At 39.9% G+C, this 14,346-nt stretch overlaps 1 protein-coding gene across 4 annotated transcripts in view; it reads left to right on the top strand.

The window, feature by feature from the left end:
- TRIM44 (tripartite motif containing 44) overlaps window positions 1-14,346 on the top strand; it is a 111,363-nt gene that overhangs the window by 19,765 nt on the left and 77,252 nt on the right. For all 4 annotated transcript variants that reach the window (XM_066363162.1, XM_066363170.1, XM_066363151.1 and 1 more), the window contains exon 2: window positions 12,214-12,291. In XM_066363162.1, coding sequence (XP_066219259.1) covers window positions 12,214-12,291 — 78 coding nt within the window. The remainder of the gene's footprint in view (window positions 1-12,213; window positions 12,292-14,346) is intronic.

The raw sequence follows: 14,346 nt of genomic DNA, 5'->3' as shown, positions 1-14,346 counted from the left end.
CCTTATCTGAGCTGTTGTTTGAAAATAACATTTCCCATTTAGTTGGCTGTCTGTTTATTTTGATATCAGTTTCTCTTGCTGAGCAAAAACTTTTTATTCTGATGTAGTCCCATTCATTTATCTTTGCCTTCACTTCTCTTGCCATTGGAGTCAAATTCATAAAATGTTCTTTAAAACCCAGGTCCATGAGTTTAGTACCTATGTCTTCTTCTATGTACTTTATTGTTTCAGGTCTTATATTTAGGTCTTTTATCCATTTTGAATTAATTTTAGTACACGGGGACAGGCTGTAGTCGAGTTTCATTCTTTTGCATGTGGCTTTCCAGTTTTCCCAACACCATTTGTTGAAGAGGCTTTCTTTTCTCCATTGTGTGTTGTTGGCCCCTTTATCAAAGATTATTTGACCAAATATATGTGGTTTTATTTCTGGGCTTTCTATTCTGTTCCATTGGTCTGAGTGTCTATTTTTCTGCCAATACCATGCTGTTTTGATTATTGTGGCTCTATAATATAGTTTAAAGTCAGGTATTGTAATGCCCCCAGCTTCATTCTTTTTCCTTAGGATTGCTTTGGCTATTCGGGGTTTTTTATAGTTCCTTATAAATCTGATGATTTTTTGTTCCATTTCTTTAAAAAATGTCATAGGAATTTTGATGGGATTTGCATTAAATTTATATATTGCTTTGGGTAATATGGCCATTTTAATTATATTTATTCTTCCTATCCAGGAACAAGGAATATTTTTCCATCTCATTGTGTCTTTTTCTATTTCTCTTAATAATGCCTTGTAGTTTTCGTTATATAGGTCCTTTACATTCTTTGTTATGTTTATTCCTAGGTATTTTATTTTTTTTTGTTGCAATTGTGAAGGGGATTATTTTTTTGAGTTCGTTTTCTAATATTTCATTGTTGGCATATAGAAAGGCTATGGACTTTTGTATGTTAATTTTGTATCCTGCGACCTTACTGTATTGGTTTACTGTTTCTAATAATCTTTTTGTGGAGTCCTTCGGGTTTTCAATGTATAGGATCATTATCATCAGCAAAAAGTGATACCTTTACTTCTTCTTTTCCGATATGAATGCCTTTTATTTCTTTGTCTTGTCTGATTGCTCTGGCCAGAACTTCTAGCACCACGTTAAATAAGAGTGGAGAGAGTGGACAACCCTGTCTTGTTCCTGATTTAAGGTGGAAAGTCCTCAGTTTTATGTCATTTAATATGATGTTGGCTGATGGTTTATTATATATGGCCTTTATCATGTTGAGATATTTTCCTTCTATACCCATTTTGTTGAGAGTCTTAAACATAAAATTATTGTGTTGTATTTTATCAAAAGCCTTTTCTGCATCTATTGATAAGATCATGTGGTTTTTGTTCTTTGTTTTGTTGATATGGTGTATTACGTTAACCATTTTACGTATGTTGAACCATCCTTGAGATTCTGGGATGAATCCCACTTGATCATGATGTATTATTTTTTTAATATGTTGTTGTATTCGGTTTGCCAGTATTTTGTTTAGTATTTTAGCATCTGTATTCATTAGAGATATTGGTCTGTAGTTTTCTTTTTTTGTGCCATCCTTGCCTGGTTTTGGTATGAGGGTTATGTTGGCCTCATAAAATGTGTTTGGAAGTATTGCTTCTTCTTCAATTTTTTGGAAGACTTTGAGTAGAATAGGAACCAAGTCTTCTTTGAATGTTTGATAAAATTCGCTGGTATAGCCGTCAGGGCCTGGACTTTTATTTTTGGGGAGGTTTTTAATGGTTTTTTCTATTTCTTCTCTACTAATAGGTCTGTTTAGGCTTTCTGCTTCTTCTTGACTCAGTCTAGGAAGGTTGTATTGTTCTAGGAATTTATCCATTTCTTCTAGGTTGTTGAATTTAGTGACATAAAGTTTTTCATAGTATTCTACAATAATTCTTTGTATATCTACGGTGTCCGTGGTAATTTCTCCTCTTTCATTTTGGATTTTGTTTATATGAGTTCTTTCTCTTTTTTCCTTGGTAAGTCTTGCCAAGGGTTTGTCAATTTTGTTGATCTTTTCAAAGAACCAGCTCCTTGTTCTATTAATTTTTTCTATAGTTTTTCTGTTCTCTAATTCATTTATTTCTGCTCTGATTTTTATTATCTCCTTTCTTCGGCTGGTTTTGGGTTTTCTTTGTTCTTCTTTTTCTAGTTCCTTAAGGTGGGAAGTTAAGTGGTTCACTTGGGCTCTCTCTTGTTTGTTCATATATGCCTGAAGTGATATGAACTTCCCTCTTATCACTGCTTTTGCTGCATCCCATAGATTCTGATATGTTGTATTGTCATTTTCATTAGTCTGTATATATCTTTTGATCTCTGCACTTATTTCTTCTTTGATCCATTCATTTTTTAAAAGTATGTTGTTTAGTTTCCACATTTTTGTGGGATTTTTTTCCTCCTTTTTGCAGTTGAATTCTAGTTTCAAGGCTTTATGATCAGAAAATATGCTTGGTACAACTTCGATTTTTCTGAATTTGCTGATGTTGTTTTTGTGGCCCAACATATGGTCAATTCTTGAGAATTATCCATGTACACTGGAGAAAAATGTATACTCAGTCACTTTGGGATGAAATGTCCTGTAGATGTCTATCATATCCAGGTGCTCTAGTGTTTTATTTAAGGCCACTATGTCTTTGTTGATTCTCTGTTTGGATGACCGATCTAGAGCCGTCAGCAGTGTATTGAGGTCTCCAAGTATGATTGTATTTTTGTCAGTTTTTGTTGTAAGATCAATAAGTAGCTGTCTTATATATTTTGGTGCTCCTTGGTTTGGTGCATATATATTAAGAATTGTTATGTCTTCTTGATTCAGTGTCCCCTTAGCCATTATGAAATGGCCATTTTTGTCTCTGAGTACTTTTGCTGTCTTGTAGTCAGCATTATTAGATATGAGTATTGCTACACCTGCTTTTTTTTGGATGGTATTTGCTTGGAGTATTGTTTTCCAGCCTTTCACTTTGAATTTATTTTTATCCTTGTTACTTAGATGAGTTTCCTGTAGGCAGCATACAGTTGGATTTTCTTTTTTAATCCATTCTGCTACTCTGTGCCTTTTTATCGGTGAGTTTAATCCATTTACATTTAGTGTAATTATTGACACTTGTGAGTTCCCTATTGCCATTTTATATCTTGCTTTCTGTTAGTTTTGTGTATTGTTTGATCCTTCTCTTTCGTTTTTCTATCTTTTGTTTTTATTTGGTTGTATTCCATACATCTTTCCTCTGTTGCTATCTCTTTTATCTCATGTGCTTCTGTGGTGGTTTTTTCAATGGTGGTTACCTTTGAGTAATGAAAAGGGTCCCTACCCTGTTCATTGTAGCGAACTATTTTGTGAGTACTTTTGCACTCCATCGTCCTTTGCTACTGTTAATCTCCATCTTCTCCCCCTCTTTCTTTTTGTTGTTGTCACAGTTTAAATTTGGTTTTATTGTGTTCTTCTTGGAGCTTTTACTTGTGGCTCTGTTTTTTATTGTTCTTTGTATCTGATTGGAGAACCCCCTTTAGTAATTCCTGGAGTGGGGGTTTTCTGATGATAAATTCCCTCATCTTTTCTGTATCTGTGAATGCTTTTATTTCTCCTTCATATTTGAAGGATAGCTTTGATGGGTATAGTATTCGTGGCTGAAAGTTCCTCTCTTTCAGGACTTTAAATATTGGGGTCCACTCTCTTCTAGCTTATAGAGTTTCTGCTGAGAAATCTGATGATAATCTAATGGGCCTTCCTTTATATGTTGTATTCTTCTTTTTTTGGCTGCCTTGAGAATTTTTTCTTTGCTGTTGGTTTGTGTCAATTTCATTATGATATGCCTTGGAGTAGGTTTGTTGGGGTTAAGAAAACTCGGAGTTCTGTTTGCTTCTTGAACTTGAGGCTTTAGTTCTTTCCACAGGCTTGGGAATTTCTCATCTATTATTTGTTTGAGTATGTTCTCCATTCCATTTTCTCTCTCTTCTCCCTCTGATATACCTATTATTCTTATGTTATTCTTTTTGATGGAGTCAGATAATTCTTGTAGGGCTATCTCATTTTTTTTAATTTTTGAGTCTCTTTCTTCTTCTCTCTGTTGTGCCTCAAGTTGCTTGTCTTCTATTTCACTAATCCTCTCTTCTATCTGACCTGTTCTATTAGCTAAGCTTGTTACTTCGTTTTTCAGCTCGTGAATTGAGTTTTTCATCTCTGTTTGATTTGTTTTTATAGTTTCAATTTCCTTGGACATATATTCTTTGTGTTCATTGAGTTGTTTTCTGAGCTCCCTAAATTGCCTTTCTGTGTTTTCTTGTATATTTCGGAGGATTTTTAGGATTTCTATCTTGAATTCTCTGTCATTTAGCTCCAAGGTTTCCAATATATTAAATTTTTTCTCCATAGATTTTTCCTCATCTAGCTGTGTTACCTCTCTTTCTTTTGTATCCATGATATTAGATTTTCTCTTCCTTAATGGCATCTGAGGGTGGTTTTGTTGATAGTATTAATGAGATTTAATAAAGAATAAAAAGTTAAAAAAATAAAAAATTGAAAAGTTTTTTTTAAAATTAATAATGAAATAAAGAAAAATAAAATAAAATAAAAATTTTAAAAAAAGGAAATTATTCCCCCCCTCCTTTTTTCCTCTCCTCTCCTCTCCCCTCTTTCTTGAGAAAATCTTGTGGTGAACTGTGAATTATAACAAACAATGCCTGTAATGGAGGGCCTGAATTGGGGAAAAGTAATAAAGGGGCAAAAAAAAAGAAAAAAAAAGAAAGAAAGAAAGAAAAAAGAAGGGGGTTTGGACCCACAGAAAGCAAATAAGGAAAAAATTTGGGTCAAGAATAAAATGATTTACTTTTAGGTGTTGGTTGACTAAGAGTTATGATGAGAGGAATAAGAGGAAAACAGAAAAATGGGGGGACAAATTAAAAAATTACTATTGTATTTAGTGGAACAAGAACTAGATAAAATGGAGAGCCAGGGATGGGAGCACTGCTAGTGAGTTAAAAAGGTGAAGTAAAAACCCCCCAAAATGCCACAAACATAAGTTTGAGTCCCAGATAAGATAATTTGTTTGTTATTGAGGTTTGAATGAGAGGAGATGTAAAGGAGAAAGGAAGAAACTAATATAGAGGGAGAAAAGAAAGAGAGAGAGAGAAAAAAAGAGGGAACACTAAAAGAAGAAAAAAGAAAAAAGAGGAGAGAGAGAGAGAGAGTTAAGGGTTTTGGAGTGCAACCCTCATAGAGAGAAAGGAAGAGGAGAGAAAAGATAATGGGAGATGTAACACTTATGGGTAGTGTAGTTCAAGGAGAGGAGAGAGTAAGACTGGCAGAGAGTTAATCGGCCAAATTGGAGGAGGAAAAAAAATATCAAGAATGAAGATAAGAGAAACAAACGAACAAATATAATAAAATGGGATAGGTTATAAAGTCTGCAGATTATTCTTGATTTTGAGAGGTTATCTTCTTGCTTTTTCTTTTCTCTCCCTCTTCCTGGTCGGTGACTCTGTACCCCGGGTTCTGCCCCTTTGGCACGCTCAGGTAGAGGTTTGCAGTTGATAAGTCTCTATGGCGATGTCATGTATTGTGCTTTAGTCTCATTGGCAGTCGAGGCTCATTACCATTTATATAGGCTCCGACAGTGAGAGAGTCCGTGTTCCTGGAGCCTTTCTCCTAGTCTTTCCTTCCTCAATTAGTAGCCTGATAATCCAGCTATGGGGTTGCTGCTGCCTCTGCCTGGGTAGTTAGAGGCTCAAAGAGCTGGCAACTCCCCACTCTATTTCCACTCAGCACAGGGCTCTGGGTAAGGCTCAGTCAGTCAGAGCTGCTAGCATAATCAGGCGGGGTTTCCGCCCACTCAAAGACCTCTGGCTCTGTCTGCCACTCTGTCCGGTAACACAGGCGGGCGCCCACTTCCGGGCGCTTGGAGGAAACTCTCACTCACTGGCTGCGCGTGCAGACCAGGATATCCGGCCAGCAGTCTCACACTCTGAGTGAAACCCCCAACCGCAGGGAAAAGTTGCAGCGTTGGAATTGGCTCTCGCTCCGTCCCCGTGCGCGGCTTTTGCAAGGCGCTGGGGTGGCCCGAGATTCCGCTTTGGCCCACACAAAGGCCCCTGACTCTGCCCCTCTGTGCGATAACACGGGCGCGCACTGCCGAGGCACTCGGAGGAATCTCTCGCTCACTATCTGCGTGCGCAGACCCGGATATGAGGCCGGCCGCGTTTCCCTCTGAGTGAATCCCCTACCAGCACGGAAAAGTTCCACCATTGGAATTAGTTCTCGCTCCCTCCCATGCGTGGCTTTCCCAGGGCGCTGGGGCTGCCCAGAGATTCCGCTTTCAGCCCACAGAAAGGCCTCTGACTCTGCCTCTCTGTGGGGTAACACGGGCACCCACTTCCGGGGCTTAGGAAGAAATCTCTCACCCACTAACTGCGCACAGACCAGGAGAACGGGTAAAATGGCTGCCCCGCTTGTCTTTCTTTGTTTGGGTTTGGCGCGAGTGTTAGCTTGTATTGCCCGGGTTGCCACAGGATCAGTTTTTCCTCGGCTTGGATCTCCGTGCCACAGCCTGGTTTGGCTGTTTGTGCCGCGGCCTGGATCTATTCACCCCCTTTGCCCGCCTCAGTTTCTATATTCACGGATCCCAGAGAAAGCCACCCTGTTTAGGTTAGTGAGGAAGGCAGAGCATTTCTTACTCCCTATTTCCTTCGGGGTTTGGTTATATATTTAGCCAATTTTTCGCTCGACCATACCTTCGGGTGTATTGTGAAACATCTGGAGGCTCCAAGGATAGGTTTTTCTGTTTCTGGTTGAAGATCTTGTTGAGTTTTGGGGGAGATTTATTGGTATCGCTTCCTACCCCGCCATTACTCTGACGTCATCCTCTGTGTACTAAATCTTAATTAGTATATTTGGGTAAGTCTAAGACTCTTTCTCCTACAATTCCTGATACCAGTCCCTCCAATCATCGCTTTTCTACTTCTTTATGCACACATACAGCACCCATGGAAAATAACTTTTGCCTGACCAATAGTGGCTCAGTGGATAGACTGTTGACCCGGAATGCTGAGGTCACTGGTTCAAACCCCTGCGTGCATAAACAAGAGGTGCCCACACTGAGTTCCATGCTCTTGGAAGGCATTGTGTGGGGTGGAGGCGCTTGCTGCAAGGACTGATGTAGTAGAATCTGCCCATTTATGGAACCAAATGTCTACAAGATTAGAACTAGCTTACCTTTTGTTACTGCGGCTTGAGTGTGGGCTCACCGGCTTGAGCATGAGGCCGCTGGTGCCACTTGAGCCTGAGGTTGCCGGTCTGATAGCCAGTCAAGGCATGTACCAGAAGCAATCAGTGCACAACAATGTGAAAGCAAGGAGGTGATGCTTTTCCCTCTCCCTTCCTCTCTCTCTCTCTCTCAAAAAAAAAGAAACAGTTTTGTGGTTTTATAAAAAAAATGATATTTATAGTCTATCATTTTGCAAGTTTAATTCAACATTATGTTTTGTATTGAGATACATACAGATCTACTTTATTCTTTTGATTGCTATATCATATTTCATAGTTTATTAATTCCATAATTTACTTAACCACTCAGTACTGATGGATGCTTAAGATGCTTTCAGTCTTTCAGGATTACACACAGGCTGCCATATTTTTGTGTGTGCCTCCTGGACACATCTGCTAGTGCTTCTCAAGGGCCAAGAGAGAGAAGTGGACTTGTTAGGCATGTGAGTTCAAAGCAGCTTTTCATTTTATATTAGCAACATATGGAAGTCCCCAGTTTCCCAGAGCCCCATGTCACTTGATATTATCAACTCAAAAAAAATGTTTTTTCTATATCATGGATAAGACATGATATGTTAAGTAATTTGTTTCTTAAACATCTTTTCATGTTTGTTAGCCATTTCACATCTCTATTATGTTCATAGCCTTTGCTGGGATTTTCTTTGGGGGGTGGGCATAATTGTCTTTTATTTATAGGAATCATATATGTATTTTCTTGTGTAGTCTTGATACCAGCCTCTTCTGTTGTATGTCTTAATCTTTCTCATTTGGATCTTTCTGATCATGGTTTTGCTATTTACTAGCTCTGTAATTTCAAAGACAATGTTTGACTTCCAAAGAACCATTTATCTTCATTATAATGTGAGAATACACCACTTCTTAGTTATTTTGTTACTGTGAAATGCCGATGAAAGAGTGTGTCAGCTGTCTGACTTTGGGGTTCTTTCAGCCGTTTTTTATTTCCACAAGCCATTTTTCTCAAATATAAAATGAGAATACACTACTTTTTAGTTTCATTTTGAAATACCAGTGGAAAAGCATATGAAAGTGCTTTGGGAAGTAAAGAATATCTTTATATATAAGGCATTTTTGTTTATTCTTGGCTTTATTATGACTCATCCCTAGGATTTGGCTTTTGTGAAACGTCCCACATCTCCAAAGGTTGATCAGACTCCAAAGGGTGTGGTGGGTGTCACGACATAGCGCTTGACTTTGTATTCTGTACTCTCATAGGGGAGGAAGAAGGTGCAGAAACAAGAGGTGCCCACACTGAGTTCCATGCTCTTGGAAGGCATTGTGTGGGGTAGAGGTGGAGAAGAGCCATAACAGGAGAACTCTTTTCTTCTCCACTCTCAGTGCTTACTGCAAGGACTGATGTAGTAGAATCTGCCCATTTACGGAACCAAATGTCTACAAGATTAGAACTAGCTTACCTTTTGTTACTGTTCTGGTCTACTTCTCTGTTTGAACCCACGGTTCAGAGGCAGCTGTTCTAGGCAGTGGTAGTAGGGAAGAATGAAGGTACAATCACCTATTCCCGTTCCCTTTTGACTGATGACTGTCCTCTGCAAACACGTAATAAACTAAAACATGATACCACCCTGTAGTTTAGGGACACTCATACTCAAATACGACCGTAGACCTAGACAGCCCTTGCCCCTGCCCTATGCCACCTGCTTTGGAAGGCGCTCCTTTGGCCACACTCATTTCCTAGACCAGCATTTTTCAACCACTGTTTTACAGACTGGTCTGCCAGAAATTCCGTGTCAGACAGCGATAGAGTTAACCCCCTGATGTATGAAGATTATAGACCATGATCTTAGTTGAATTTGCTCATGTTCAGGGTGATTTCTACTGTAGTGGTCTCTGAAATAATTGTCCTCTTTTCACTGGTGCACAAGTGTAAAAAGGTTGAAAACCACTGTTCTAGACCACTCTTCAAGTACCCAGGACTCAAGAATTACCTGATGAAATATCCCAAACCTACTTCCAGGACCTGCAGAGCCTTTTCTGAATTCATCCTCTCAAAGATGAATCAAGCCATTCAACCCCACCACTAATATGTGCTTTCCTAGGTCAGGGTGGCCAGGGACAACAACCTGAGAAGGATGTTCCCAGAGCTATGTGTTATTAGCTTGAATGTCTGTGTATAAGGCTTCTTGAGGTACGGGAAGGAACTGGGGTGTGGGAAGAGAAAGAGATGGACTGGGGGCCAGGGTCCTCCGTTTGTACTCCCACCCAGCCCTGCAGCTGTTGGGCAGGTCTGCCCAGAGGAGCCTCTCCCTTGCTACCAACTGCTTATTTAATGAGTTAATAAAGCCATTAACTCACCACCCATTTAGAGACTGAGTATAGCTAGCTCAATATAGACCCCAACTGATCTTTGAGACTAAGTCTCAGAGAGTGGGGTGGGGAGGTGGAATGGAGAATTTCCTGAAGCGAGAGGCTCTGTGCCTCTCCTCTGTCTCTCCCCTGGGTCGGCAGTGCTGCTGTCGCTTTGTTCAAAGCAGAAAGGATTCTGCTGACACACTGTATTTTTATGAAAGAAGGCTAAGGGTCCCCTTATCTCTCCACACAAGGCACATCTGCCCGCAAATGGGCTGTCTGCTGTTCAGGGATTCCTGCATCGTCCTGTTTCCCTTCTGAATGTTTTAAGGCATGGTTTCCTGCATTCCTTTCTGTTCTCTAGAGCCAGGGGTAAAGGCATAATATATCAGGGCTCTTGCTGAAGAGCTTAAAATGGGCGCTGGCAGCTGGGGTGTGGGGAAGAGAGCTTTCCAGGGACAAGTGACCTGCTTGTTCAGCCAATGAGAAGCAGGTTAGAAGAATGATATCATCAGACAGGCTTTATTGTCTGATCATCTCATAAAAGCAGGATTGTGTCTGGCAACTTAACCCTTTTTAGGTACATGGGGTCTCACTCACTCCCTAGTATGTGACCTCCAGATTCCTTTCCCAGTTGTCAGCTATGAGACCACAGAAGTTGAAGATTTAAATTGGTGAAGAAATTTGGAGAGCTGTAATTCAGCTTTTTAAAAATAAAAATTATTAAAATTTGGAACCACAGCTAAAATGGGAATGTCAACTAAGCTGTGTTTGGAGAGCACATCTAAAGCAGCTTGCCTCTCAGTCGTGGTACACAGACTTTTCCTGCATAGGCTGGAGAGAAAGAAGGGGTTAAAGGAAAAACCCGATTTAACCTTCAGACTATTTTAATCTATATGATGGATCTTACCAAGTACATAGTTCTTGTTTTGGAGGAATTGGAATTGGTTCTGCAGATTTGGAAAATATCACTGATTTTGAGGACAGTTTCAGGTAGCAGATATTGATAGTGTTTGTTCATATTGTCTTCTTTACTTTTCTCCATAAAAATGGTAATCATATAAATTTATATTACTTCTTCATGCTTCCCTTTTGTCACTGGTAAAATGAAGGTGATGATTCTATAGAGGTGTTGAGTTTAGAAAATAAAACTAATTCATGGGGTTTTAGATTGTGCTACACACATGTATTTAGGACATTTGTGACTTAAGATTATATGTTCATTCATTCCTTTGTTCATCAGACTTTTTTAACGCCTACTTAATGCTGGGCGTTTAGATACTGATAAACGCCTACTGATAAAGAGATAAAAGATGTAGTTCTTACCCTTAAGGAATTTAAAAAAACATTATGAGGGAGACAGTCAATAATAAAAGTCTCATCTATTGCATTTACCATGTGCCAGGTCCTGTTAGCTCATTTATATTACCATAATTCTATGAAATAGATACTGTGTTTATATTACAGGTAGAAATCAAGATGCAGAGAGGCTAAGTGATTTGCCTGTTGTCACATAGCTAGTGGTCAAATTGGGACTTGAATCAAACAGTGTGGCTCTAGAGTCTGTGCTCTGAATCTGTGCTGACCAATACAGTAGTCACTAGCCTTATATAGCTTCAGAGCACTCAAAACATGGCAAGTCCAAATTGAATTGAGCTGTAAATGTAAAATACACACTTAATTTCAAAGACCTAGTATGAAAAAAATATATAGCATATCTCATGTTGAAGTTCCGTGTTGCAATAATATTTTAGATATACTGAGTTAAGTTAAATATATTGAACTTAATTTCACTTTATTCTTGTGGCTACTAGAAGACTTAGAATTATATATGTGGCTTGCATTTCTGACTTATATTGCATTTTTATTGGACTGTGCTACTCTAAGTCATGGCAAGGCAACAATAACAGTAATAGTAGCAGATGACACTTATTGAGCACTGTGCGCCACGTTCTGTGCTCATTCCTTTAGAAGCGCTATTTCAGTTAAGCCTCCAAATAACTCTATTTATTATCCCCATTTTATGGAAGGAGGAGAAGGTTTCGAGAAAGTCCGTGATTTGCCTGAGGTTAGTCAACTAATTAATGACGGAGTTCAAATTTGAAAGCATTTATGTCCGACTTGAAAACCTGTACTCAGCCAGCACACTGGAATGCCATAGCCAGTCGTTCTCAGGGCATTTTCTTTGTATTCATTTTTCGAAGAATATTTAATGTTATGTACTTATGTATTTGGTGTGTAGAAGTTCAAAATAAAAATCACAAAGTCCTAAAATAAACATCCCAGAAGGAAACCTCTTGCAGAGCCTCGGCCCTCAGTAAGCTCTGGCTTAGTTGAGCTCTGAGATGCAGCAGTGGGTAAGCCTGGACAAATTACATTTAATTTTCCTTCCAGTAGTTCTCTCAGTTCACTGGGCAATTTATGTCCTGGCCCTCTTTATCCACAGAGAAGAGGAAGAGGAGCAATACAGCTCTCCCTCGCTGTTGAGGGTTCTTGGCTGAGAAGAAAGAAAAAAATTGCTTTCTGTTTCATTGTCCCATAAAATGCTGTTTGTATTCGAGAGAGCAACAAAGTGCTGTCTAATGACCCCTGGCTTTTCTTTTTTTCTAGAGCAAAGACTCAGGCGGATTAAAGGCAGCTATGATCGAGTTGGTGGAAAGGTTAAAGTTCAAGAGCTCAGACCCTAAAGTAAGTACTGTTTTGGTATCCCCCACTTTTTGAAAGTTCACTTTATGCCACTTTGCTTTCAGGAAAGACCTCCATTAGTACTTGTTTTCACTAACTGAGAGAAATCCGAAGAGAATTTTCTGAAGAACAGCGAAAACAGCCTTCAGCCTTGGTTTTGCAGTGAGCTGTTACAGAGGCAGCACAACCCCCGGAGCAAGGGGCCGGCCAGGCTCCTGGAACAACTACGCTCAGCATCTCAGCGTCGAGCCACCGTAGCTCTGACTGTGTCTGCGAGCATCTGTGTTTTATCCCCATTTATTCTGTGCACCCGTTAGCAAGATGGGTCCTAATGTACCAGAAAGGCCTAAGAGAGATCCTCAGGGTGTAACACTTGGTGTAAAACTGGTAATTAAGCATATTTGGTATGATTTGTAGGTGATTTGGGGGTCTGGAAACACTCAAATTTTTTTCCCATGTAAATTAATGGTAATTGCTTCTTCGCTCTACACCATTTCAGCTTATGGAAGGTTCCATAGGAACAAGAAAACCTATATTTCATTCTCCTTGAGCTAAGTTCAAGGAATGTTAGCAATCATCTATCAGAACACGGCGTCCATATCTAATTAGGCCTGCCCGTCAAAAGCAGTGTTCTAACATGCCTAGAGATAAGCCGTCTATTTCCCCTTCTCTGTTTTATGACTTACAACACATAATCATTAATTGTTTTCCCTGAACTGCAGACGAGTGCATTTTTAATATTCCTCTACCAGGCCTTGGAGACTGCTGTCCTCGGTGTCCATTAAATTCAGCCAAAGGCGTCTGAGTTGCGGATCAGCTTCATGCTGGGGACTGGCACAGGCTCCAGACCCGTCCACGGGACGTTCGTATTAGCATTTTGTCTCTCCCCACCTTACAGGAGCCAGGCCACTGCGGATGCTTTCGTCCGCATGACCTGGAGTCTGGGTCAGGAGATGGTGGAAGCTTCCGGCTTTTTTTGCAAGATGCTGGGGGCTACGGATCGATATTCTGGGACATGGTCTATCGGGGTGGGGGTGGACTGGAACTGAACATGCTGGAGGGATTCTGACAACACAGTCTCCCTTCTCCTCCCCAGATCCTTACCTGGGACTGCCTGGTGGGGTGCCCGCTGGCCTGCCTCTCACAGTTAAATTGGGAAAGGACCATGGTTGTTTGACTTTTTGTATCTACCTTATTCCTCTCATTTAAAGTTCTTTATAAGTGGAATAAGATCATCATTTTTTAAACATATTGAGAGCCGGACTTTGTGCTAAGAGCCTTACATGATTTTTTCTTAGATTGTGGGAAATATACATAATGAATTTACCTTTTTAATAATTTTTAAGTGTACAGTTCAGTGGCACTAAGTACATTCACATTGTTATGTAACCATCACCCCCATCCATCTCCAGAACTTTTTTATTATCTCAAACTGAAACTCTATACCCCTTAAACACTGACTCATTATTCCACCTCTCCTCTTGCATACTGGTGATTACCTTAGCAACTCTATAAAGTAGTTCATTGTTCCCACTGAGGCTCAGAGAGGTAGGGCCATTTGCCCCAAATCTAGTATAATTTAGAGCTGAGCTTAAAACGCTGACTCCAGTGCCTGTGCTCTACCTTGTATATCATGCTGCAGACCAAGCCTGGGTTTCATCTCCGTTCCACCATGTAACCACACTGTGCCTCTGTCTTCTCATCTGAAGCACTGTAGGAGGCAGAGCCCCAGAAAGTGACAGGCTCTTCACAAGTTGGCCACAGCCACCAATCACAAAATACATCTCTCTTCATACAGCATTGAAAGTACTAGGGCACTGGTAATTCTTTTTGTCTCCTCATGTAGTTAGGGTTCCAGAGGTTAGAGAGTATTTTAATAAATAGAAAACATTGGGGTAACCTTTATCAATTTGTTTAGCTCAATGTAATAAGACCTCTGGTTTAAGTAGTTTTCCTTTAGTGAAGATGAAACAATTAATTATTGAAGAACACTGAAAGCTTTTTTTTACCGTTTCCCTGGTTTCTGGGACAACAGCTATACTGAAGGAGACGACCACG

Source organism: Saccopteryx leptura, chromosome 1 (genome assembly GCF_036850995.1).
Source record: "Saccopteryx leptura isolate mSacLep1 chromosome 1, mSacLep1_pri_phased_curated, whole genome shotgun sequence".
NCBI lineage: Eukaryota > Metazoa > Chordata > Mammalia > Chiroptera > Emballonuridae > Saccopteryx > Saccopteryx leptura.
This window is presented reverse-complemented; position numbering and strand designations above follow the sequence as displayed.